Source organism: Melozone crissalis, unplaced genomic scaffold, assembly GCF_028551555.1.
Source record: "Melozone crissalis strain CALT ecotype California unplaced genomic scaffold, PUWL_Pcris_2 ptg000251l_1, whole genome shotgun sequence".
In the NCBI taxonomy this organism is placed as follows: Eukaryota; Metazoa; Chordata; class Aves; order Passeriformes; family Passerellidae; genus Melozone; species Melozone crissalis.
The window spans coordinates 1,450,053-1,474,497 of NW_026536010.1; the positions used below are offsets into that span (position 1 = coordinate 1,450,053).

At 47.8% G+C, this 24,445-nt stretch overlaps 1 protein-coding gene across 1 annotated transcript in view; it reads left to right on the forward strand.

Annotated features, from left to right (window-relative positions):
• The first annotated feature begins 6,010 nt into the window (after positions 1–6,010).
• The window catches only part of IFFO2 (intermediate filament family orphan 2), a 56,513-nt gene continuing 38,078 nt past the window's right edge, over positions 6,011–24,445 (forward strand). Inside the window, exon 1 of the mRNA XM_054294470.1 lies at positions 6,011–6,615. Coding sequence (XP_054150445.1) covers positions 6,011–6,615 — 605 coding nt within the window. The remainder of the gene's footprint in view (positions 6,616–24,445) is intronic.

Consider the following 24,445-nt stretch of genomic DNA (forward strand, 5'->3'; position numbering starts at 1 on the left):
TCCCGGCCGGTGACACCCGGAGGGCCCGGCCCTGGTGGCACCATCGGGGTTTCGGTGCCGCTGAGTCAGCTCCGGGGCTGTGCCCGGCTCTGTGCCCACCCAGAGGCCCCAAGGCTGTGCCCAGCTCTGTGCCCACGAGCTGTGCCCATTCAAAGGCTCCGGAGCTGTGCCCAGCTCTGCCCAGGCTGTGCCCAGCTCTGCCCATCGTGCCCGGGCAGGCCAGGGCAGCTCCTGCCCCTTCCCACCGGAGCTGCTGGGCTGGGAGAGGCTTTGCTGCCAAAATCCCAACCGGGATGGGATTGATGCCACCCCCTGTGACCGTGTTCACAGAAATCCGAGGATGAGGGAAGAGATGAGGCTCTGACTCCATGTTTCAGAAGGCTTGATTTATTATTTTATGATATATATTATATTATAACTATACTAAAAGAATAGAAGAAAGGATTTCATCACAAGGCTGGCTAAGAACAGGAAAAGAAGGAATGATAACAAAGGCTTGTGTCTCGGACAGAGCCTGAGCCAGCTGACTGTGATTGGCCATTAATTAGAAACAACTTTATGAGATTAATCACAGATGCACCTGTTGCATTCCACAGCAGCAGATAACCATTGTTTACATTTTGTTCCTGAGGCCTCCCAGCCTCTCAGGAGGAAAAATCCTAAGGAAAGGATTTTTCATAAAAGATGTCTGTGATACAAGGACACCCCAGTGGCTCAGCATTTCATATATTCATTTGATATATTCTTTAGTATTTGTATTTATAATTTGTAATTTGTACTATAACCCTGCAGTTCTTTAGTGTGTAACTCCAAACCCCACACGCAGTGCCAGCTGCTGTTCTCTCCCATTTGGGGCAGACACAGCAATTCCTCTCCAGGCCTGGCACTCAAGGACACCTCACTGCCTCAGGCCCCCAGAGATTCAACAAAAGGGAGCTGGGGGAGCAAACTTGGGGTGAATGACTTCATTAGCTGAAGCTGTAATTGGAGGATTAAGCCCCAATATGCAAATGGACCAAAGTTATAAAAGTGTGAAAACCTGTGAGCCGTGGTCCATTTTTGGGTGTAGTCCCTGGGGCTTCTTGAGATGTACCTGAAACCCCTTCAATAAAAAATTAATTGAAACCCCTTCAACAAATAAATAATTTGCCTTGATTTTGTCTGGCCCTGTTTTCAGGCAGTCCCACCGGGCTGAGGGAGGGTCAGGGGCTGCAGCCTCACCTGATGTGAGAAATGAGGAAATGATGAGAAAATCCCGGCCCAGCAGGAGCCTCTGCAGTCACTGAGGGCATTCGGGGGCCTGGGGAGTTCTGTGGGTGTTGAACCAGAGGAATTTTGCTCGTTTCAGAGGGAAGTTTGTGCAAACACACAAACCAACCCTGGTGATGCCACCAGCCTCAGGAGCAGCACCCTGGGGTGGGTTTGGGTTGCTGTCCTGGTTTGGGGCAAATCTGGGGGAAAACCTCCAAAGGGGCTCCTCTAGAAAAGCAGATTCCAGCAGCCCCTCCTCCGACTGGTTTGGGAAAAGATTTCCTTGGAGAAAAGTGAAAAAAAAACCCTTTTTATTTAACAGGCAAAGCATTCACCAGCACAAAAATTGAACAATATTGAACAATAGAACCTCTCAGTGTTGTGAAGAGATGGCAAACTCAGAAAGTCCCTCAGTGGGCTGTGCCTCAGCTCACTCAGTCCCTTATCAGTCTCTTATCAATCTCTTATCAGTCCCTCCAGGCCCAGGTGGCCACAGGGGAGAGCTCCCTGTGCTCTTTGGGGCGTTCAGTCCAGAACAGGTTCAAAATGACAAAGAAAAAGAAAAATCACAGTCCAGGGAACTTCTCTGCCTCAGAGAGCTGAAAACCATCTGAAAGCAAAGGGGAGCTCTGTCCTGCTGTCTGTCTGTCTGTCTGTGCTGCAGACAGCCCAGCCCAGGACGGGGATGTGGGGGAGCAAATGCAGTTTCTGAAAAGCTCTCAGAACCAGCCTTAAAACTCATTTCTGAGCTAAACAGACAAATGGGGGCGCAAGCATCCTAAAGTCACCCCAGAACACTCGGTTGGACTGGAAAATGGTGATTTTACCAAGGAAAAAATAACTTTCCATGAGTGCCAGGCTAACAGAGCCTCAAAGGATGCAGCCAGCCCCAGGAAAATTCACATTAAAAATCAGAGCCCATTTTTAGAGAGCAGCCCTGGAAACAGTCACCGAGGCTGGGGAGTGCAGGGAGCTGCCACAGGGAAAAGAAAATGAGTGCAAAACCAAAAAAAAGAGTGCAAAAGCAAAAAAAATTAGTGCAAAACCAAATCCAAGGGCCTGGATACCCCAATCCCTGCTGCAGCCTGGGTTTGGGTGAAGCAGCTGAGAGCAAATCCATCAAACAAACAAACAGAAACCCAAAGAAACAAACAAATGTGTGTTGTTGTTAAGGTTGGCATCGTCAGGGTGGCCATTCCCACCTCCCCCTGCCAGGGTTAATTAATTAATTAATTAATTAATGTCTGTCATTAATTCAGGGGGATCCAGTGGGGTCACAGCACAGGGGGACCCTGGGGGTGGCCATGGCCATCCCATGGAGGAGCTGGAGCTCATTAGGGAAAGGAATAATTGGATTTAATGACATTGGGATGGGTGCTGGTGGATCCAGGGAGCTGCAGGATCACAGGGCAGGAACCAAACCCTTCATTGCCTGGTTTGTCCCCCCTCGGGGGCTTTCCTGCTTCCCCAAGGGAAGAAATGATAAAAAATGAAACAAAAAATGATAAAAAATGATAGAAAATTAAAGGGAAGGGGGAAAAATGATAAAAAATGAAACAAAAAATGATAAAAAAGATAAAAAATAAAGGGAAAAATGGATAAAAAATTAAAACAAAAATGATAAAAAATGATAGAAAATTAAAGGGAAGGGGAAAAAATGATTAAAAAATCAAACCAAAACTCAGCTGCTGACTGTGGGGCTCTGCAATCCCCCAGCTCCTTCCAGCACCACCAGTGAGGTGCCAAACCCAGGGAAATCCATAAAATCCTGCACAGTTTGGGCTGGAAGGGACCTTGAATCCCATCCGATCCCATCCCATTTCCAGGTGGTTCCAAGCCTTGGAATTTCCCAAATCTGGACAAACCCACCCTGGCCAGCGCTGCCCCAAACTCTGCCCCCATTCTGGGCAGTTTGAGCCAATTTCTGCCTTTTCTGGGTGTTTTTGTGACTCTGCAGGGCGGCCCAGAGCTCCTGGAACCCCCAAACCCAGCCCAGGGTTTGAGCTGGGCACAGACAAATCCTTCAGGTGCTGCTCTGAGTCACTCCCTTAATGAGGCACCTCCACCCAGCACTTTTATTTAATTTTTTTTCCAGGAGGTGCTGGCAAAACACAGGTTAGTGACACATGAAATAACAGAGCCCTTTGAAGAGCCCTGGTTTCGGTGCTGAGCGTGGCTGGAGGTGCTGCTGGGGTTTCAGCAAGCGGGGTTAAAGAAACATAAATATAAATATAAATATAAATATAAATATAAAATGTTGCAGAACTATAAACGTGTATTTATATATTAAAATATAAATCTAAAATATAAATCCAAATATAGATGGTTTTTCAAAATATAGAAATACAAAGACAAATTGAAATATTAACATATAAAATATGAAATGTAAAATATTAAATATATCTAACTATAAATCTAAATATATAAAAATATATTCTAAATATATATAAGATGTATATAAATCTAAATATATATAAGATGTATATAAATCTAAATATATATAAGATCTCAATATATAATATAAATCTAAATATAGATAAGATATATCAAAATACAGAAATCTAAATGCAAAAATTAAAAATTACATATAAAATATAAAAAATAAAAAACAAAATACGAATATATATTAGATTTATTAAAATATAGAAATATAAACATAAATGCAAAACCATATTATAAATATATAAAAATAAAAATAATTATATAAATGAAATAAATATATATAATATAGATATGAATATATAAATATAAATACAACCAGCAAGTCCCACGGTTTTATTTCAGAAATGCCATTTGGGTGTTCCTGCAGCTTTGCACCATCCTGGCAGAGCTGTCCCCGTGTTTCCCTTGCACCATTGCCAGCAGAGCAATGATCACATCATTCAATTAAACAATATCCTTTGATTGCCCAGAGGTCTGAGAGCAGCAGTTGGGAAACGTTCATTTAATAACTTAATTATTATAATATCAGCGTTATTTAGCACTTAGGCAGGGCTCTGCTGCGGGATAACAAAACCCAGGGTTTATAATTGAGTCTGATCTGACCTGAGCGTGGGATCAGAGAGCGCTGAGGGGTTGGGATGGACCCGAAAGATTTTCTGTCCCCAGCCCTGCCACGGATGGGGACAATCCCAATGCCACCCTCCCGGCTGCTCCAGGCCCTGCCCAGCCTGCCCTGAGCGCTGGCACCACAGCTGGGGCAGCCACGGCTCTGTGTGCCCCTGTGCCAGCCCTGCCACCCCACAGGCTGCCCGATAGCCACGATTGCATTGGTGCCTCAAATCCACAATTATTTTGCTGCTCGATATCCACAATTATGTTGTGCCCAATATCCAAAATTATATTGGTACCTGACATCCACCATTGTATTGCTGCCGAAAATCCAAAATTGTATTGCTGCCCGATATCCAAAATTATATTGCTGCCCAATATCCACAATTATATTTTGCCCAATATTCAAAATTATATTGGTGCCCAAAATCCACAATGATATTGTTCCCAATATCCACAATTATATTTTGCCCAATATCCAAAATTATATTTCTGCCCAATATCCACAATTACATTGCTGCCCAATATCCACAATTATATTGCTGCTCAATACTCAAAATTATATTGGTGCCCAATATCCACAATTATATTGGTGCCCAAAATCCACAATGATATTGCTCCCAATATCCACAATTACACTGCTGCTGGATATCCACAATTATGTTGTGCCCAATATCCAAAATTGTATTGCTGCCCAATATCCACAATTATATTTTGCCCAATATCCACAATTATATTGGTGCCCAATATCCAAAATTATATTGGTGCCCAATACCCACAATTGTATTGCTGCCTGATATCCAAAATTATATTGTGCCCAATATGCACAATTACATTGCTGCTCAATATGCACAATTGTATTGTTGCCTGATATCCACAATTATATTGGTGCCCAATACTCAAAATTATATTGGTGCCCAATATCCACGATTATACTGTGCCCAATACCTACAGTTATATTGTGCCCAATATCCAAAATTATATTGCTGCCCAATATCCACAATTGCATTGCTGCCCGATATCCACAATCATATTGCTGCCCAATACCCAAAATTTCTCTCCTTCCATTTTTACCCGTTCCCCCCTCTCCGGCCAGCCCCGCTCCCGGTGCAGCTCCTCCTGCGGGCTCCCTCCATGCCCTGCATCCCCGGAGGAGCTGCGGTGTCCCCGCACCCCTTCTCCTCCCCGGGGGGATCATTCATTCTCCGGGGGACATTCCCGACTCTCCCGCCCGGCCCCAGCCCAATGCGGGGACCCCGCGGGATCCCCAAAATTCAGCGAACCCGCGGACACGTGGCGGGAGCGGCTGCGGCACCGCGGGGCGGGGCCATGCAATTGTAATGGATGAGGGGCGTGGTTATGGGACTGCACAGAGATACGGCAATGGGGCGTGGTTATGGAAATGAGACGCTGCGTATGGAGATACTTGGCGTGGTTATGGAAATAACGGGGTGTATATGGAAATAGAGGGCGTGGTTTGAGGCGTGGGCGGTGCCTCGGCCGCGGAGCGGGCGGTGGAGGCGGGGCCGGTCCCGCCCCGCGCTCCCGCCCAGAGCCCTCAGAGCCCCCGGAGCGCGGCGGCGGCCGCAGAGACAGCGGCGGCACCGGCGTGGCCGCTCTGCATCGCTGGGACTGTCCATCACCGCCGGCCCCTCCGCCACCGCCGGCCCGTCCATCACCGCCGGACCCTCCGCACCGCCCCTCCGCCATGAACTCGCTGCTCTTCGGGGAGATGGCCCGCGCCTTCTCCCCTACCGCCGCCGCCGCCGCCGCCTCCTCCTGCCCGCTGGGCCCCGGCGGCGGCGGCCCCGCGGCGGCCGGGGGGGGCCCGCCGGTGACGGCGGCGCTGCGGAACGACCTGGGCTCCAACATCCACCTGCTCAAGGGGCTGAACGTGCGGTTCCGCTGCTTCCTGGCCAAGGTGCACGAGCTGGAGCGGCGGAACCGGCTGCTGGAGAAGCAGCTGGCGGCCCAGCAGAGCGAGCGCGACCGCCGGCTGCGCTACAAGACCTTCTCCCGGGACCAGGCGGTGCAGACGGACGGCGGGACCCCGCCGCTGGTGCCGCCGCCGGGCCCCGGGCACGGGCCGCTGCCGTCGCCGCCGCACTACGGGCGCCTGCCCGGCACCATCTGGAGCTACACCCAGGTGCGGCGCACCGGCGGCGGCGGCCTGGAGACCGTGCAGGGCCCCGGCGTGTCCTGGGTGCACCCGGACGGCGTCGGGGTGCAGATCGACACCATCACGCCCGAGATCCGCGCCCTCTACAACGTGCTGGCCAAAGTCAAGCGGGAGCGCGACGAGTACAAGAGGAAGTGAGTGATGGGGGATGCGGGCGGTCCGCGCTGCACTGCGGGGAAACGGGGCCGGCCCTCCCCGGGAGCGCCCGGGGACAGCGGGCACCGGCTCCCCCTGCCCGGGGCTCGCTGCGTCCCCGGGGTCCTGGGGTTTTTTTTTTTCCCCCGGGGGTTTGGGGGTTGAACCTCCTTTGATACCCAGAAAACTGAGGGATCCATCCCTGGGGGGATGGAGAGCCTGGATCTTGCAAGGAGCATTGTCAGCTTAACTTAAAAAATATATATACACATATATAACCACACACATATATACCTATATATATGTATATATTTTTTTTGTTTGTAAGGGAAATAATCCGTTATTAATATTGCATCGCATAGTTACTCCTAAATTTAGCTCGCCTTCATTTTATTTTTTTTTTTGGGTCTGATTACTCCAGTAGTCGCCGGTGTGTGCCAGCTCCCTGAAATGAGCTCAGCGCTGCAATATTTGGGTTGCAAATACTGCAGGGCAGGGTTTGCACTCCCGAGATGTTGCTCGGAATTGGCCCAAACAAAAGCCTTTGTAAGGCCGGCGGGTCTGGAGGTGTCCCCTGGCCTGTGGATGGGCTTGGAATGGTGATGGATGGCGTTCCCTTGCATCGCTGTTTGTGTGGCAGAGACGGAGGCCAGAGGGGAAAAAAAAAATGTACTTGGGCTTCTGCAGGAGATTCCTGCATTGTGTGCGGAGCTGCTGCCCTTCGCGGCTGCCGTGCGCTCTCCCGGCTGCAGTTTGGGCGGGTTTAGCCTCAAAATGCATTTCCTGCTCTCGGGGCCGGGGTTTTCCCTGCAGAGCCCCCCGGATCCGGCCTCATTTCCCGCATTATTTCCCGGCTCCGTGGCCTGCGGAGCGGGGCCGGGTCCCTCTGCCCGGCTTTGCAGACTGCAGTGAGCTCAGGGCAGCTTTTGTAACAAACAGCCTGGAATCAGCTCTAGGTGAGGTCTCCATCAATGCCATATAATGGATTTCTTGCACACTTCTGTCCCATATGCTGCTTCTCCAGACCCTTTTTCTATGTAGCCCTTACACATAGATGTAGTTTCTGTCTAACAACATTTTCAGGCCCTCTAGTTCCTTTTTTGTGACAAATCCAAACAAATTTTTCCCTGTCCCCATTTCCCAGGCCATTCAAACCTTTCACATCTATCTCCCATTTGATTCCTGGACTGAGGAATCCCATTCAGTCTTAATGTAGAAACTGCTCTATACTTAATCATTCCTTTGTCCCTTTTTTATTTGATTTGCAATGCTCCAGCTTGGTTTGTTAGATCAGAACAATATAAAATATATCCAGACTGATGTGGCTGTGGGTTTGGACAGGGAGGTGATAACATTTGGACAGGGAGGTGATAACATTTCCTGGGAGGGTTTGGTGCCCCATTTGGGCTCTGTGCCCCTGTCCTGGGCTGGTGCCTGTCCCTGGGGATGCCTCGGGTGCTCTGTCCCTGCTGTGGCTGGAGAAAAGGAGCTGCTCTCTCTTTTCCAGCCCACTGCTGTGGTGGCAAGGGCTGGTTTTGGTTTCTGTGGCCGGTCCCGAGGAATGGGAGGAGCAGGGAGCACAAAAAGTGGTGCTGGATGGGGAAAGGGGATCCCACAGCATGTGGGTTGTGTCACCAAAACTGGGGGCTGATTCTCCTTTTTCCATGGATATTTGATTTATTCCTGCTTCTGGGGGAAGAGGAGACTTGTGGGCCTTGAGGTTCAGGTTCACTGCTTTTACTCACTTGTGTAAAGCACATTTTCCCCCAGTCTTTCTTGCACACTCAGGCGTGGCGTAAACCAGATAAATTCAGCAGAGCAAAGGGGAGCCTCAGATCTTATTCCTGCCCTTGGAAGGTGTTTTCCTTGTGGGGAAAACAAGAGTAATTAACAGGAATCAACACGTCCCACCCCACGCTGGTGGTGTTGTGTCTGCAGCGTGGGTTGGATGGGTGCTGGTTTCTCTGGAGCTGGAGTTGCTTCTGTGACCTTCAGTCCCACATGGACAGCACACCCTTGTTTTTGGGGGTTTGGCTTTTCCCTCAGGGCTTTGAGGAGCCTTGGGGGAGCTCAGGGAGCAGGATTGAGCTGTGAGAATTCCTCCTGGGCTCTGGGTGCTGCAGGTTTGTCAGCCACCCTGCAGGGCTGGGCTGCCCTGGCACCTCTCTCTGTGCCTGCACTAAATGCCCTCTTTGGGGTTCCCTCACCCTGCTGGGATCCCTTGGGTGCTCTGGGTTTATTTAGGGAGCCCAAAGAGCTCCAGGTGGCACAGGAGGAGCCTTGTGCCTGTCTGGGGTTTATGGAGAGCTGGGCACCAGCACAGGCTCCCAGCCCAGGTGTGTGACCAGGGAAAGAAGGAAGGAAAAAGAAATGGAAAGAAAAGGAAAAGAACATTTTTATTGCTCAGTCTGAGAGCCAGCAGAGCCCACAGCCTCTGTGGAGCAGCCAGGCCTTGTCACCTCACCCAGCAGCCACCAGCCCATAGCCAAACACCCTTAAGCAGATATTGATAATTCCATTTATCTCCTGGGGCAAGGGAGGCTTTTCCCCCTTTCCAGGGTGGCCGCTTGGCCCAGGGGGTTGTGGCCACCAAGGGTTTGTGGTTTGAAGTATTTGGCTGTGAGGAAAAGCCAGGCAGGGATCAAAGGGACACCAGGGCAGTGCTGGGTGTGCAGGCTCACCTGGGATGTCTCACATGTCCCACCTGGGGACTGGTGCAACCCAGAGGGGAAATAATCCCTTTTGTTTCCTTTCTTTTAAGGGAAAAGCAGCCTTGCTGCTGTAAAACAACAGTGGGAGATCACCCAGGATGTTCTTGCCAATGGAATTGTGCCTGTGCAGTTTGTGGGATTAGCAATGGCTTCATTTGGGGGAAATTTGGTGAATTTCTTTGTTCTGTTCCCTCAAATAATTTTCCTTGGATGTCGTAACACAGCAAACTGGAGCTCTGAGAGGACACAGTCAGTCGAGCACACTGATCATATTTTACCCTGGCTTTTGTTTGTGTTTGAGGCAAAATGAGGAACCCAGCAGATATTTCAGTCCAAAACTGCTTTTGCTTTTTCCTCCAGGTGATGATATTTTACTCAAATGATGTATAACTTTGCACATTTTCTACTTATTGTGCTGCCTTAATCTCATTTTTTTTTTAGCAACAATCATGATTTTACACAAGATTATGGCTTCAGTGAGGGAGTCAGCAACTGGAGGAGTTTTAGAGGGAAAAGGAAGTTAAAGTAATTTTCTTTATTTTTTTTTCCAGCTATACTTGCATTTAGAAGAGCTTTTGGACATAGATCTGACTCCAAATCAGATAATTTATTGTTTATCTATCAGGTCTTTTGTAATTTTTACCTCTTGTTACCCTTTTAGCAGGAAAAAGCAAAATTGTGTTTCTGCAAGATTGCACTTTTGCAGTCAAGGCAGCTCGATAAAAAAACATTTTCAGGGACAGCTAATTGAAAACAGAGCAGAGTCACACTTTGAAATTTAAAACACTAAGGTAAAGTGATTATTTTTTTGTAGACAGAATGGTAATACTACTAATAATAATAATGATAAAAATGAAAATAATGACAATAATCATCCGTGGTGCTTCAGGTGCTCGGAGGTGAGCCCGAGCAGGGCTGGGATCCAGGCTGTATATCCCTGGGTTTGGGGTTGGTCCCCTCAGGTTATTCAGGAGAAAATTCTGTTTTTATCTTTATCTGCCTTTAGGGGAGCAGCTGGGGTGAGCCCAGCCCTGGCCCGGCGCCTTTGGGGATCTTTGTCCCCATTTGGGGACACTCGGGAGCCTCAGCAGCCCCGGGGCACCGCAGGGAGGGCCTGGGGAGAACGAGCGGGATTTTCCCCCTAATTAATTAATTATTGTTAATCACTGATGGAGGGGGCTCTGCCGTGACAGTGCAAGGTGTGGCAGTGATGGCCGGGACGTGTCCCCACCCGGCTCCCCGGGCTGAGCTGTCACCGTCCCGAGATCCTGGGGGAGCTGGCACAGCCCTGAGAGAGCACGGGGACAGCGGCGGTGACAGGGACAGTGGTGATGGTGCTGTGATGGGGACAGTGCAGGTGTGACAGTGACAGTGGTGATGGTGCTGTGATGGGGACAGTGCATGTGTGACAGTGACAATGCAGCTGTGACAGCATCAGTACTGCTGTGATGGTGACAGTAGCAGTGTAGCTGTGACAGTGGTGGTGACAGCAGCCGTGCAGGTGTGACAGTGACAGTGGCAGTGCAGGTGTGACAGTGACAGTACTGCTGTGATGGTGACAGCGGCAGTGCAGGTGTGACAGTGACAGTACTGCTGTAATGGTGACAGCAGTGGTGAAGCTGTGACAGTGGCAGTGCAGATGTCACAGTGATGGTACTGCTGTCATGGTGACAGTGGCGGTGCATCTGTGACAGCAGCTGTGCTGCTGTGACAGTGGCAATGCCCCTGTGACACCTGTGACAGTGACAATGGCAATGCCCCTGTGAGAGTGGCAGTGCAGGTGTGACAATGGCAGTGCTGCTATGAAAGTGACAGTACCCCAGTGGCAGTGCAGGTGTGACAGTGGCAGTGTCCCAGTGACAGTGAAGATGTGACAGAGTGACAGTAACAGTGCCCCTGTGACAGTGGCAGTGACAATGACAGTACTGCTGTGACAGTGGCAGTGCAGGTGTGACAATGACAGTACTGCTGTGACAGTGGCAGTGCAGGTGTGACAGTGACAGTACCCCTGTGACAGTGGCAGTGAAGGTGTGACAGTGGCAGTGCCCCTGTGCCAGTGACAGTACATGTGTGACAGTGACAGTGCCCCAGTGGCAATGTCCCTGTGACAGTGACAGTGGCAGTGCAGGTGGGACAATGACAGTACCCCAGTGGCAGTGCCCCTGTGCCAGTGACAGTGACGGTGCCCCAGTGGCAATGTCCCTGTGCCAGTGACAGTACAGGTGTGACAGTGACAGTGCCCCAGTGGCAATGTCCCTGTGACAGTGACAGTGACAGTGCAGGTGTGACAATGACAGTACTGCTATGAAAGTGGCAGCGCCCCAGTGCCAGTGGCAGCGCCCCAGTGGCAGTACAGGTGTGCCAGTGGCAGTGTCCCTGTGCCAGTGGCAGTGTCCCTGCGTGTGGCAGCCCAGCTGGCTGCAGCCATTCCCTCCTTTGGTGGCTGTCCCCAAGGCCAGCCCAGCCCACATTTGTACATTTCTGGTTCCACCATTCCCCGTCATTGCTGCCGATATTGACTCTGCCAGATGTTGCTTGTCTTTCCCAGCACGGGCTTAGCTGGCACTCGGAGCTGAACTGGAAATAATTGTTTTACCTCAGGATGGTATTTCACTGGCAAGATTAATAAAGTCCACTTGGAAAAAAGATTATCTTAAATTTGCTGCAGCTGGGAAGGACAAAGATTATCATTGTCAAAGGCAGTGCGCGTCAAAACTCGCTGCGGCTTGTTTTTTTAGAGAGGGGAACTTAATAAAAATGTGCTTAAGATAAGCCCTGGAGGAATGTCTGAGAACTTTTAAGGCTAAAATATCAGCAGTAACAAGATGCAAATGTTCTGCATAGAGCCAATCAAAAACAAATAATTTTTTTCATCCCCCTGGAGGAATGTAAGCAGCGTGGCAGACCTGTCCCTGCCTCGATTGGTCACAGGGCTGGCAGGAGCAATCTCTGTGCAAAGCCACCTCTTTAATTCTGCTATTCCTGCTTTTCTTGTTCTGTTTTAGAGGGATAATTATTTTTCAATGTGGCTTTTCACAGAAATTCCGGATTTTCCGCCGCTTCCAGAGTAGTGGAAAATCCCTGGTCTGGGGGATTTTTTGGCTGCCTCTTACAAGATGTGAAGTTTGATATTAAATGCTGGCTCTGCTGAAACCTGAGACTCAGGCTTGAAAAGCCCCTTTTTCCCTGGCCTGGGAGAACATCAGTTTTCCTTGTGGAGAAGGGATAAAATTGCCTGATGTGAAAAACCCTTGGCTGTGTGGTACAAATATCCAGTTGTAATTGCTGGGTGGAAAGTGGCTCTGCTTGGAGCTGTGCAAATGAAGCCCCATAAGAGTAAAATTTCCTTAAATAATTCCATCTTTCCTTCTGAAATGCTGCTGCAGAGACACACATTTAGGGTACACACGGTATCTCACACAAATCTCAGGTTTATTTCTTTTTTTCCAGCTGGAAACTGGGATTTCTGGGCTGTAGAGATGCAGGAGAAGGTTTGTGGGGAGGGGAGGGTGTTTCTCTTTGATCCTGATTTCTCCACAGTGGGGTTGGGGCTGTGCTTGGAAAATTTAATGGACAAAGAAACCTCTGTGTGTGCCTTCAGCTGGTTTGTGATGGGAGGGCTGAGTGTGTTATGAGTGACTTGGAGGAGCTGCTGTTATTCTGAACTTTGTCTTTAAATTAGAATTAACATAATGAGCTTGTAGATGAACTCAGCGAGGAGAAAAATCCCCCCCTCGTGTTGTGGTTGGAGTTTTAAAGGAAAAATCTTCTCCTTGTTTCTCAAGCAGCTTCCCCTGCTGCAGGAGAACCACAGGACTGTGTGTGTATTTAGAATTTACCTTTTGATTCCTGCTGTGACTCACTCTGGGCTTTCTGAAGGCAATAAAACCCCAGATTTCAGCTCAGCTCTGAGGGAGCAAACCCCTCACACAGCTCAGATTCTAAACCCAAAGAATCTCCCCAGATGCTGCAGTGTGGGCTGAGGTGGAAGCAAACACAGAATCAGTGATAACCAGTGAATTCCAGCTTTTCTCCGGGGTCTTTGGGGCAGAGATGGCTCTGGAGTGCTGAATTTGGGGCCAGGGAGGGCTCTGAGCCTCCTCAGCTCAGCAGCTGCTGTTTTGTGGCTCAGCCTTTGTGGTGCTGCTCTGCCAGCCCTCAGCTTGGTTTCCTGCATCTGCTTTTCTCTGGCTAAATTTACTTTTTTTTTTTTCTGTGCTAGAAATACTCACAGGATGTTGTGTTTTTGGTCCTGCAGGGGCCCTGTGGGTCCTTTGCTAGCCTGGGATATTCTGATTCTAAATCTCCATCTTGGTGTTTAAAACCCAGCCCTTTTAAAATCATCTCTTTTAATACCAGCTCTTTTTTTGTGTGTGGTTATATGAGAAAGGAAGAGATTTCTTCCAGGTTTTTTTGAAGTTTAAAAGCTTTCACAGTGTCTGTGTGTGCATTGTTCAGAGTGGGTGAAACTCCTGCACAGCCTTGTGACCTCTTCCTATTAAAAATTACCTTGCTCCAAGAACCCTGGAGGGATTAGTGAGAAGTGATAATAAAAGGCAATAAATGATAAGAAATGGCATGAGGCTGGGTGGGGGAACAGGGAAATAATGGAATCACAGGGTGGTTTGGGGTGGAAGGGCCCTTAAAGATCCAATTCCAAACCCTGTGCGATGGCAGGGACACCTCCCTCTGTCCCAGCCCTGTCCAGCCTGGCCCTGGGCACTGCCAGGGATCCAGGGCAGCCACAGCTGAGTTTGTTTTTCTCACATTTCTAACCTTGAACCTCCCTCCCTTACATCTGAAGGGAAGCAATTTGCCTCCACTTCGTGATAAATTTGGAATAAGGGACAAAAATATGTTTGTAGTAGGGCAGTAGTGTGGGCACAGGGAGAGCTTCTTGAATTTCAAATTTATTGTCAAAAATGCCTTAATTTGGGTCAGGCTCTTCTCCCAGGGAGCGGTGGCAGGAGAGGAAACAGCCTTGTATGGCACCAGCAGAGGTTTGGATTGGATGTAGGGAAAATTTCCTCATGGGAAAGCTCCCAAAGCCCTGGCAGAGGCTGCCCAGGAATGGTGGAGTCACCATCCATGGGGATGTTCAGAAACGGTGTGGATGTGGCACTGGGGATGTTCTGGGTGCCTGCTGGTGTGAAGGGATTGTGTGGGGTGGGGGGATCTGGTTTTGATGCCAAAGAAATCAAGAATTTGTCTGGTGTTTCCCAAGCCCTGGTGTCACCTTGTCCAGGAGCTCTTCTGGTCCTGGATCATCAGATTATCAGATTATCCTGATTATCAGATCATCCTGCTTCCGATTAAACCTGGATTTTTCCAGGTGATTTACCTGACTTCAGGGAACTTGGGAAGGGCTCCCTGACACTCTCCAGTGCAGTGGCAGCTGTGGCACACACACAGTTTTACCACCAGTGAATTACCAAGGTGCTGTGTTTGAAAATTTTAAACATTTTTAATTTTCCAGTTTTCAGGAAATTTGGGAAGGGTTCCCTGTCATTCTCCAGTACTGTGGCATGTGGGGCACACACACATTTTTACCACCACTGAATTACCAAGGTGCTGTGTTTGGAAAATTACAAATGTTAAAAATTTTTAATTTTCAGGGAACTTGGGAAGGGTTCCCTGACATTCTGCAGTGCAGTGGCAGCTGTGGCACACACACAGTTTTACCACCAGTGAATTACCAAGGTGCTGTGTTTGAAAATTTTTAACATTTTTAATTTTCCAGTTTTCAGGAAACTTGGGAAAAGTTCCCTGTCATTCTGCAGAGCTGGGGCACACACATACATTTTTACCACCAGTGGATTACCAAGGTGTTGTGTTTAAAAATTTTTAACGTTTTTAATTTTCCAATTTCAGGAAACTTGGGAAAGGTTCCCTGACACTCTGCATTGCTGTGGCAGCTGGGGCACACACATATTTTAACCAGCACTGCATTACCAAGGTGCTGTGTTTGGAAAATTAAAACTGTTAAAATTTTTAATTTTCAGGAAACTTGGGAAGGGTTCCCTGACATTCGGCAGAGCTGTGGCAGCTGGGGCACACGCATATTTTTACGAGCACTGCATTACTAAGGTGCTGTGTTTAAAAATTTTTAACATTTTTAATTTTCCAATTTTCAGGAAACTTGGAAAGGGTTCCCTGACACTCTCCAGTGCTGTGGCAGTTGGGGCACACACACATTTTTACGAGCACTGCACTACCAAGGAGCTGTGTTTGGAAAATTACAAATGTTCAAAATGAAATCCTCAGCCGTGGTTTTGCAGGCCTGGGAGCCTGTCCCGTGCCGCTGCTCCCTGTGCAGGGTGACATCAGCTGTGGCTCTGTGCTGCAGGAGGGGAGGCTGGCACAGAATGGAGCTCTGTGCCCGCTAACGAAGTGCCCAGCTCGTTAGGGAGCCAGGCCAGGCTGAAATCCCAGCAGAGTCCCTGCAGCCCTTTGTCCCTGCTCCATGTGACTCCCTGTGCCCCCCTTCCCCAGACCTGGCTCCTCTGGAGCCCTTCCCAAGGGGGTTTGGCACTCACCAGATCCCCTCAGCTCTTTGTGCTGCTCCTTCTCCCTGGGCACAGCTTCAGGGGTCCCTTTTTTGGCTTTTCCTGCCTGGGAGCAGCACCATTCCTTGCTTTGAGGTGGAATTGCCCTGTGTGTGATCAGAGCCTGGGGTTTAATCCTCAATGTGCTGCTCATTTCAGGGGGTTTGTTGTGAATTTGCACTGAAATCCAGTCAGAAACAAGGCTTGGTGTTCCAGCCTGCACCTCAGTTCCGTGTAACTTCCCAAATCTCTGCGTTCTGTGGGCAAACAACTTAAAACTTCCCACTCTTCAGCGTTTGGGAGCTTCATCCAGAGCTCTGGGGTTTGTCTCTCCCTGGGGTTTGTCTCTCTCTGGGGTTTGTCTCTCTCTGGGGTTTGTCTCTCTCTGGGGTTTGTCTCTCTCTGGGGTTTGTCTCTGGTGCTTTGGGTGCTCAGGGGTGCCTGGCTTTGTTGGCTGTGTGTGCACCGACATCAGAGCTGGAAAACCTGACAGCTCCACGATCCTGGACTAAAAAGAGGAGGAATTAACTCGCTGCTCTTCATGTGGGCAAGGGAAGTTGGTCATTTGCAGTGGCTCACTCAGGGAATGCTGAAGGAAGTGATGATTTACAGCATCCCCCTTCCCTTCAGTGCAGTGACTCAGGCTGGAGCCCCAGATCAAAGGGATCCTGCCCCAGGACTGATTCCAAATCTGGGGTTCCACTGCAGGAGTCTCTGCTGTGCATTCTTACAGGTAATATTTGTCTCTGAGGGGAGAAAATACAACTGTGCCATTTCAATTTATTTTTATAAATGCAGCTCCCTCTGCCACAGAGCACAGAGTTGAATTGAGCAGGCCCATGGCAGATCAGGCACAGAATGTGACCCTGACCAGTCACATCTGGCTAAAGAGAAAACCAGGCACCGGTGGAAATTCACTGAATTCCACACATTGGCAGGGGGGGCATTAATATTGAATCACAGTGGGGATATTTTAATATCAATATTTAATATTTCAAACAGCTGCTGTCATTAAAACTGCTACAAGAAATCCCCCCTCTCACAGCCAGAAGAGAAAAATCTTCATTTCCTTCTCTTCCATATGCTGAAGAGAATATTTTTCCCAACTCTTTTATCCAGTGTTTCCCCCAAATGTCTATGCCAGAATCATCTCACCTTTGACTCTTTCTGCATATTTATTTATTTAATTTTTTTTTTATTTTCCCCCCCTCTCTTTTTTATTATTTTGTTTCAAGAAAGGGAGCAATGGGGATACTTGAATATCAATATTAAATATTTCAAACAGCTGCTGTCATTAAAACTGCTACAAGAAATCCCCCCTCTCACAGGCAGAAGAGAAATCTTCATTTCCCTCTCTTCCATATACTGAGGCATTGGGCAGTCTGAAATATTTTCCTAACTCTTTTATCAAATGTTTCCCCGAATGTCTATGCCAGAATCATCTCACCTTTGGCTCTTTCTGCATATTTATTTGTTTATTTATTTATTTAATTTTTTTTTATTTCCCCCCCTCTCTTTTTTATTATTTTGTTTCAAGAAAGGGAGCAATGGGGATATTTAAATATCAATATTAAATATTTCAAACAGCTGCTGTCATTAAAACTGCTACAAGAAATTCCCCCCCTCACAGGCAGAAGAGAAATCTTCATTTCCTTCTCTTCTATATGCTGAAGCATTGGGCAGTCTGGAATATTTTCCTAACTCTTTTATCAAATTTTTCCCCCAAATGTCTATGCCAGAATCACTTCACCTTTGGCTCTTTCTGTAATTTTTATTTATTTATTTATTATTTAAAAAAAAAAATCTGTATTTTTTTATTTTTACATTTTTCCCCCTTTTTTAAATGATTTTGTTTCAAGAAAGGGAGAAATGGAGAGAACAGAGCAGTTAAAAATTCCCTAATGCCCTGGAAAATGTGTTGCTGCTAATCTGTATTCCCCCTGGCACAGAGCTGCTGGCTGGCAGCAGGAGAGCAGCTTTCCTTTCCTTGTCCCTGTCCAGGGACAAAGTCACCCTGGGAATGCTGTCCCACATGCAGCCTGCCCTGGGGGAGCACAGGGAAATCTCAAATAAACCTCTTTCTTTCCTCCCCCTCCCCTCCTGTTGTTATTCCATCGAGGATGGGGGAATTTGATAACTAAAAAATAAATAAAAGTGATTTAGAAAGTCTCAGAAGGTAAAACGTTGAGTTTATTAGAAACCACACGTTCTTTTATAGATAACTGTGATAAAAGTGAACTTTATTGGTCTTTAATCACTGCTTTTTACACTATTGCTTAATTAGGAGCAACACCCTTCTTGTAAATATCTTAAAATTAACAACACTTTGCCTTGGGGGTTTGCCTTGGGGGTTTGCCTTGGGGGTTTGCCTTGGGGGTCTCCCTTTGGGGTCTTTCTTTGGGGTTTCTCTTTCTTTGGGGTTTCTCTTTGGGGTTTCCCTGTGGGATTTCCCTTTGGGGTTTCCCTTGGGGCCACAGGATCCATGTATCAGTGGATGTCCAATGCAGGCAGGCCCTTCCCTGCTCCCTTTTGGTGGCTGAAAAAAGGAATTCACTGTTTTTCCCCTTATTATTTAATGGAGGGGAGGGTGGGAGCCTGGTGTGGAGCAGCACTGAGCTGCTCTGGGTTTGTTTCGGCCCTAAAAGAGGAGTTCCCCTTTACCAAAGGCAGAGCCTTTTCCTTTTCCCAGCCTTCAGTGGAGCATTCATTCCAGTTTGCTCTTCCCCCTGTAAAATTCATTGCAGTTTGCTCTTCCCCCTGTAAAATTCATTGCAGTTTGCTCTTTCTCCTGTGAAATCCCCAGTGAGCTGGAGCTGCAGGGATTGATTCCCTGTGGGAGCTGTGCTTTGCTTTGGGGGGTTGGGTCCGTGACTCAGCTCCTGTAATTGTGGGGCAGGGGAATGAGGTCACTGCCTCACTCACTGCAGCCCTGGTACAGTGGGGAAGGCTGGGAGAATCGGGATTGTTCATCCTGGAGAAGCTCTGCACTGACCTAATTGTGGCCTTTCAGTGCCCGAGGGAGCTGCAGGAAGTGTGGAGAGGGGTTATTTACAAGGGATGGAGGGGCAGGACAGGAAATGGTTCTAAACAAAGAGAGGACAGTTTAGATGGGATTTTGGGCAGGAATCCTTCCCAAAAGAGTGAGGGTGGGCAGGCCCTGGCACAGGGTGCCCAGAGCAGCTGTGGCTGCCCCTGCATCCCTGGCAGTGCCCAAGGCCAGGCTGGAACACCCTGGGTCAGGGGAAGGTGTTCCTGCCATGGCAGGGGTGACACTGGATCAGCTTTAAGCTCCCAGTGTGGTTTTCCATGAACACCAAGTCTGAACTGGAACTCTGCTGCTGCCCATCCCTTCCCCTCTACAACTCCCCCAGGGCTGCTCCTGCCCTGGCTGTTTATGTCCCCCACTGCTAAAAATTCAAAAATTCAAGTACTAAACAGCTCCAGTTCTTGGAGATCTGTGCAACTGGGGCAGCAAAAGCACCTGGTTTGTTTTTGTGAGTTGAAGACCGTTCTGCCTTTATGTAAATATTTAAAAATGCCTCATCTTGAATTTTATACTCATGCTGTCACCTTTATTCATATGCTTCCCTCTCAATGGCAGAGCACTGTGGATTAATGGTAATTCTGTAATGCCCATGGTTAACTGGAAGCCCTGGAGGTGGTGAGGGCAGCCTGAGCAGGGGCACATTCTGTTCCTGGGTGGGTGTTCAGGTGCCACTGCAGCCCCTAAGAACAGTTTGTTTGTTACCTTGTGTTAACATTTGTGTTGTTACCATTGTGGCACTGCATTTTCAATATCTTTACCTTTGTGAAGGCAGTAAAACTTTAAATAAAGATATGGGAATGGATCTATAGGAGCTGTGCAGGGGTGCTGAGTGTTCCTCAAGGCCATGGGAGCCCTTGAAGATCAGTTTATTTCTAACCCTCTGTTAACATTTGTGTTTTTACAATTGTGGCACTGCACATTCAATGTCTTTACCTTTGTGAAGGCAGTAAAAGTCTTTAAATAAGGATATGAGAATTGATCTATAGGAGTTCTGCACTATAGAGCTCCTGGGTGTTCCTCAAGGCCATGGGAGCCCTTGAATATCAGTTTATTTCTTACCTTGTGTTAACATTTGTGTTGTTACAGTCTTGGCACTGCACAGAAAATATGTTTACATTTTCAAAGGTAATCAAGCTCCTCGAATGCAGATAAGGGAATGGATCCACAGGAGCACTCTTGGGAGTGTTGTGTGTTCCTCAAGTGTCTTCGGAGCCCTTGAAGAGCTTTTTATTTCTTCCCTTGGTTAATCCTCATGTTCTTACAGCCCTGACACTGCACATGAAAGCTACCCTTCAATATATTTCCATTTTCAAAGGCAATAAAACTCTGGGAATGTAGATAATGGATCCATAGGAGCTCTGTAGGAGTGCTGTGCATTCCCTCCAGTGGCGGCGGAGCCCTTGAAGAAAAGTTTATTTCTTTTGAGGTCAGAACCTCCACACTGCACATAAAAGCTGCACTTAAATATATTTACTTTTCCAAAGGTCATAAAGCTCTTCACACAGAGATAATGTATGTGTGGGGCAGTGTTGGGGGGCTTTGCTGTGCCCTAGGTGTGTATTCCACCTGTGCTCCTGACTCCTGGGAGCAGATAAGCTTTATCTCATTGTTTTCTTTGTTCTTTGGTAGGTTCAGTACAAGTGTTTAGGGCTGGGGCAGGGATTAGGGCGAGCTGAGCTCTGAGATTTGAGTCTGGCTCTGTTTTGAGGCTGGTTCTTAAAGGATGTGGTGGAAGAGGGAGATAAACCCAAAGACAAGGTGAGGAGGGCATGGGCACTCCATTATTTTTGCTGCTTCAGGCTGAAGAGCTGCAGAGGGGAATGAAAATGAATTCCAGCAGGTTCCTTTCCACAGAAGGGTGATCCTGATCTATTATCACTTGGTCTTATCAGGGCCTTTCCCAGTGACTGAGGTGATAACAGCATTGTGGCTGGCAGGGAGGGCTATTTATAGACAGCATTTACTCAGGGAATCAGAAAGTAAATAAAGCCTTTTATGAGAGAGGATGTTGAGCCCCAGCGTTCTGAGCCTTGTGCAGGTTCCATTCTGAGGGCTGAGCTCAGCCCGTGCACATTTCATGACACAGATCAGTGCTGCACAACAGGATGGATCAGCCTTTCCCAAAAATGGGGAATTGTCTGAGTGCTGGGGGCAGGAGATGGAACATCCCTGGGTTCGGGAGCTGCTGGGTGGCTGCAGGTGGTGGGAGGGAGCCTGGCCCTGGGGGGCTTGGGTAGGGGAGCATTGGAGGGTGGGATGGATGGAGATGAGAGATCTCTGCAGCCAGGTCTGGAACTTGGGGTTCATTGCAAAGGGCCAAGTGCAGGGCCCTGCTGGGAGCTGCCAAACACAGCTGGAGCAGGAGTGAGAGAAGAGAGGGGCAGAGAGGATGAGAGAGTAAAAAAGGTAAGAGTGTATGTAGAAGGGTAAGAGAGTGAGGTTCCCATTACAGTACAATAAATCTTCTTCTGTGTTGAATATTCTAATTCTCACCAACCAATCCAGTACAATATACAAATCCAATAGTATTTACATACAGCCTATAAGAATCATTACATTATACTGTATTACATTTTAAACCCTAAAAACTCCTCTTTGGGCCCTTCTGCCAAGCTATAGGGTCTGCTCTGACCCTTGGGCCTGTCTGCAGGCAGAGGGTGTTGTTTCATCAAAAGGGGGATGTCACTATAGGACATGAAAGAACACAAGCTCACATTGCTGTTCTCAAGGTGAAGAAAAAAGGGGAGTTTATTTTCTGACTCTAACATTTATAGTTTTCCAAGAGTGACAGTGGATTGGAGGGTGACAGTGCCACCTCTCCAATGACACTGGACAGACCAACAGTCTATCAACTTTCTCTTCTTCTATAAAGGAATGCAAAACAAGGAGTTATTTACAAAAAGTGTGTGAGAAAGTTTGCTACAAGAATGTCAACATCAGAAGGCTTAGAAAATCTTAAAAGAATGGGGTGACAGGGGATGGCCATGCTATGGCCTTCAGCTGGTCATACCATTGTTTTCCAATTGTTCAGTAACTGAGGGATCTCAAAGCTTGCTTTCACTTCCATCTCACTTATAGTTTCTGTATTCTCAAAATCTTTTGCCAGGCAATCATATTTATAAGGCTTTCCTGTTTCGTCTTCTCCAACAGTCTTGTGCCATCCCAGTGTGTCACAGACATCTTTTATGAAAAATCCTTTCCTTGGGATTTTTTCTCCTGAGAAGTTGAGAGGCCTCAGGAACAAAATGTAAACAATGGTTATCTGCTGCTGTGGAATGCAACAGGTGGATCTGTGATTAATCTCATAAAGTTGTTTCTAATTAATGGCCAATCACAGTCAGCTGGCAGGGACAGAGAGTCCAAGCCACAAATCTTTGTTATGATTATTTCTTTTTCTATTCTTAGCTAGGTTTCTGATGGAATCCTTTCTTCTATTCTTTTAGTATAGTTTTAATATAATATATATCATAAAATAATAAATCAAGCCTTCTGAAACATGGAGTCAGATCCTCATCTCTTCCCTCATCACAGACCCCTGTGACACGGTCACACCAGGGATTTCTTTCCTCTCTTTCAGGTGTGTGTCCCTGAGAGCAATCCCTCAGGAAGGCTGCCAGCCTGGCTGGGATGGGTTTCCAGGCCTGGCAGACCTGGTTTGCTCCAGGGTCACACTGAGACCTGTCCTGGCTCACCCTCCTCACCACAGACCTTGGTGGGAGCAATTCCAGTGCCAGGGAATCCCAGCTCTGCCTGGAGGGCAGTGTTGAAGGCGAAGGGAGACGACCCATCTTTGTTGATCAGCATCGACTCCGATTTATTGAACCAATCAATCACCTTTTATAACAGTGTTAATTAAGTTCATGCATATTGCAAAATTCGAGCTCATGATAGGCTACAGAGAAAACTCTAACCCCTCCTTTTGTTTACAATACCTGTGGTTTGTTTATTGAAAACAGGATCAGTGTTCTCACTGTGATATGAAAAGTTCTCAAAACTTTCATATCTGTTCCCAGAGCAGCCAAGGACAGAATGTTTACCTGTTATGAGAAGACTGTCTGAGAATCCTGCTGTTTATAAAAAATGTGCCTGAGAACCTAGTTATTTACAAAATCAAGCCTGGGAACTGCTGCTTTACAGCTGCCTTTTACTTTTCCATCAGCTGTATACCTTCATGGCCTCTTTCTTTAAGCCATGTTTGAACCAGGCTCTCCACAGAGCAGGAGCCCCACAGCCCCACTCAAACATCCACCAAATGTTCCCCTCTCCACCAGCCAGCCGTGCAGTCACGAGGCAGCGAAACAAAACGAGTTGTGAAACAAAATAATCCTCACCCTACATGGGCAAGCTTTCCTGTTAGCCACAATGCTGGGAGCTGTGATGGAGGAGCCTTGCCCAGAGTCATGTGCAGCAGCTGAGGGAATGCTCTGTGCTGCCTTGGCAGCCTCCAGCACAGCTTCCACGGGCTGTTTATAGGGCAGGGAAAGGAAAAACATGCCACACAAGTTCATGCCTGGACTTTCCGACAGCTCAGACCTTATTATGGCCTGAAATCCCTGCTGGAGCTGCTTGTCTGAGCTGCCAGAGCTTTGGCCAAGTCTGCGCTGTGCTGGGAGCCCCAGTGGCAGTAGGAGGTGAGAAATGACAAAGGAAATGTCCTGAGCACCATAAAAACACAAATGTATTTTTAAAAGGGTGATGCTGTGTGTTGGAGCACGCTCTTAGGTCACCTCCTCAGAGTGGCTGCCAGGCTGGAGCTGTGTGGGATTATTCTGTTTTGTTACAGCATGTTCTTCATTAGGATTTCAGACCTGGTTTGTTGTGGGTTTTGTTTCTCTCGTTCTTAAGATCCCTCCCCTGTGCTGATGTTTGTGTCAGCTCTGGAAGTCTCCTGCATTCTGGGGATTAAAAACAAAACACAAACCAGAAAAAGGAACTGAGAATTCAGGGTAAAAGAAGAAGGGAAGGTGAGAGAAGGGGAAATACAGGTAGATGTGGAAAATTATGGGTTCTTCTCATGCTACTTAAAGAGTTGAGGGAGAGCCTTGAAAGTCAACTCAAGTTTTGTGTTCTGGATTTTATTTCAAAGCTCTTGGGCTGCTTGGCCTCTGAGGTGAGTTCTCCTGGTGCTGGCAGTGCCCCCCAGGGCCTGTGGGATTGATTATTGGGTGTTTTATGTTCCCCTAAGATTCACATTCTGAAGGGGAGGTGAAGGAAAAAGAGTTTGAAGATGGAACAGGGTGGGACCCCCTGCTCTGGAAACCTCAGGACATTGAAGTTGGTCACATCCCCAGTGCAGGGAGCTCCAGCTCATGTTTGGGGGCAGCTGGCAAAGAGCTTTTATTCCTTACAAACATTTGCTTAACACCAGGTTCCAGGGCATGGAGGGCAAGCCCTGCATCTTAGCAAATTATCAAGGCTCTGTTGAAGGCTGGGATAAGATTTTTGTATTATTTTTATTCATTTTTTTAATTGCAATTTTTTTCCTATTACATTTAGTCCAGGCATGCCTGTGCCCATCTCCTGCTGG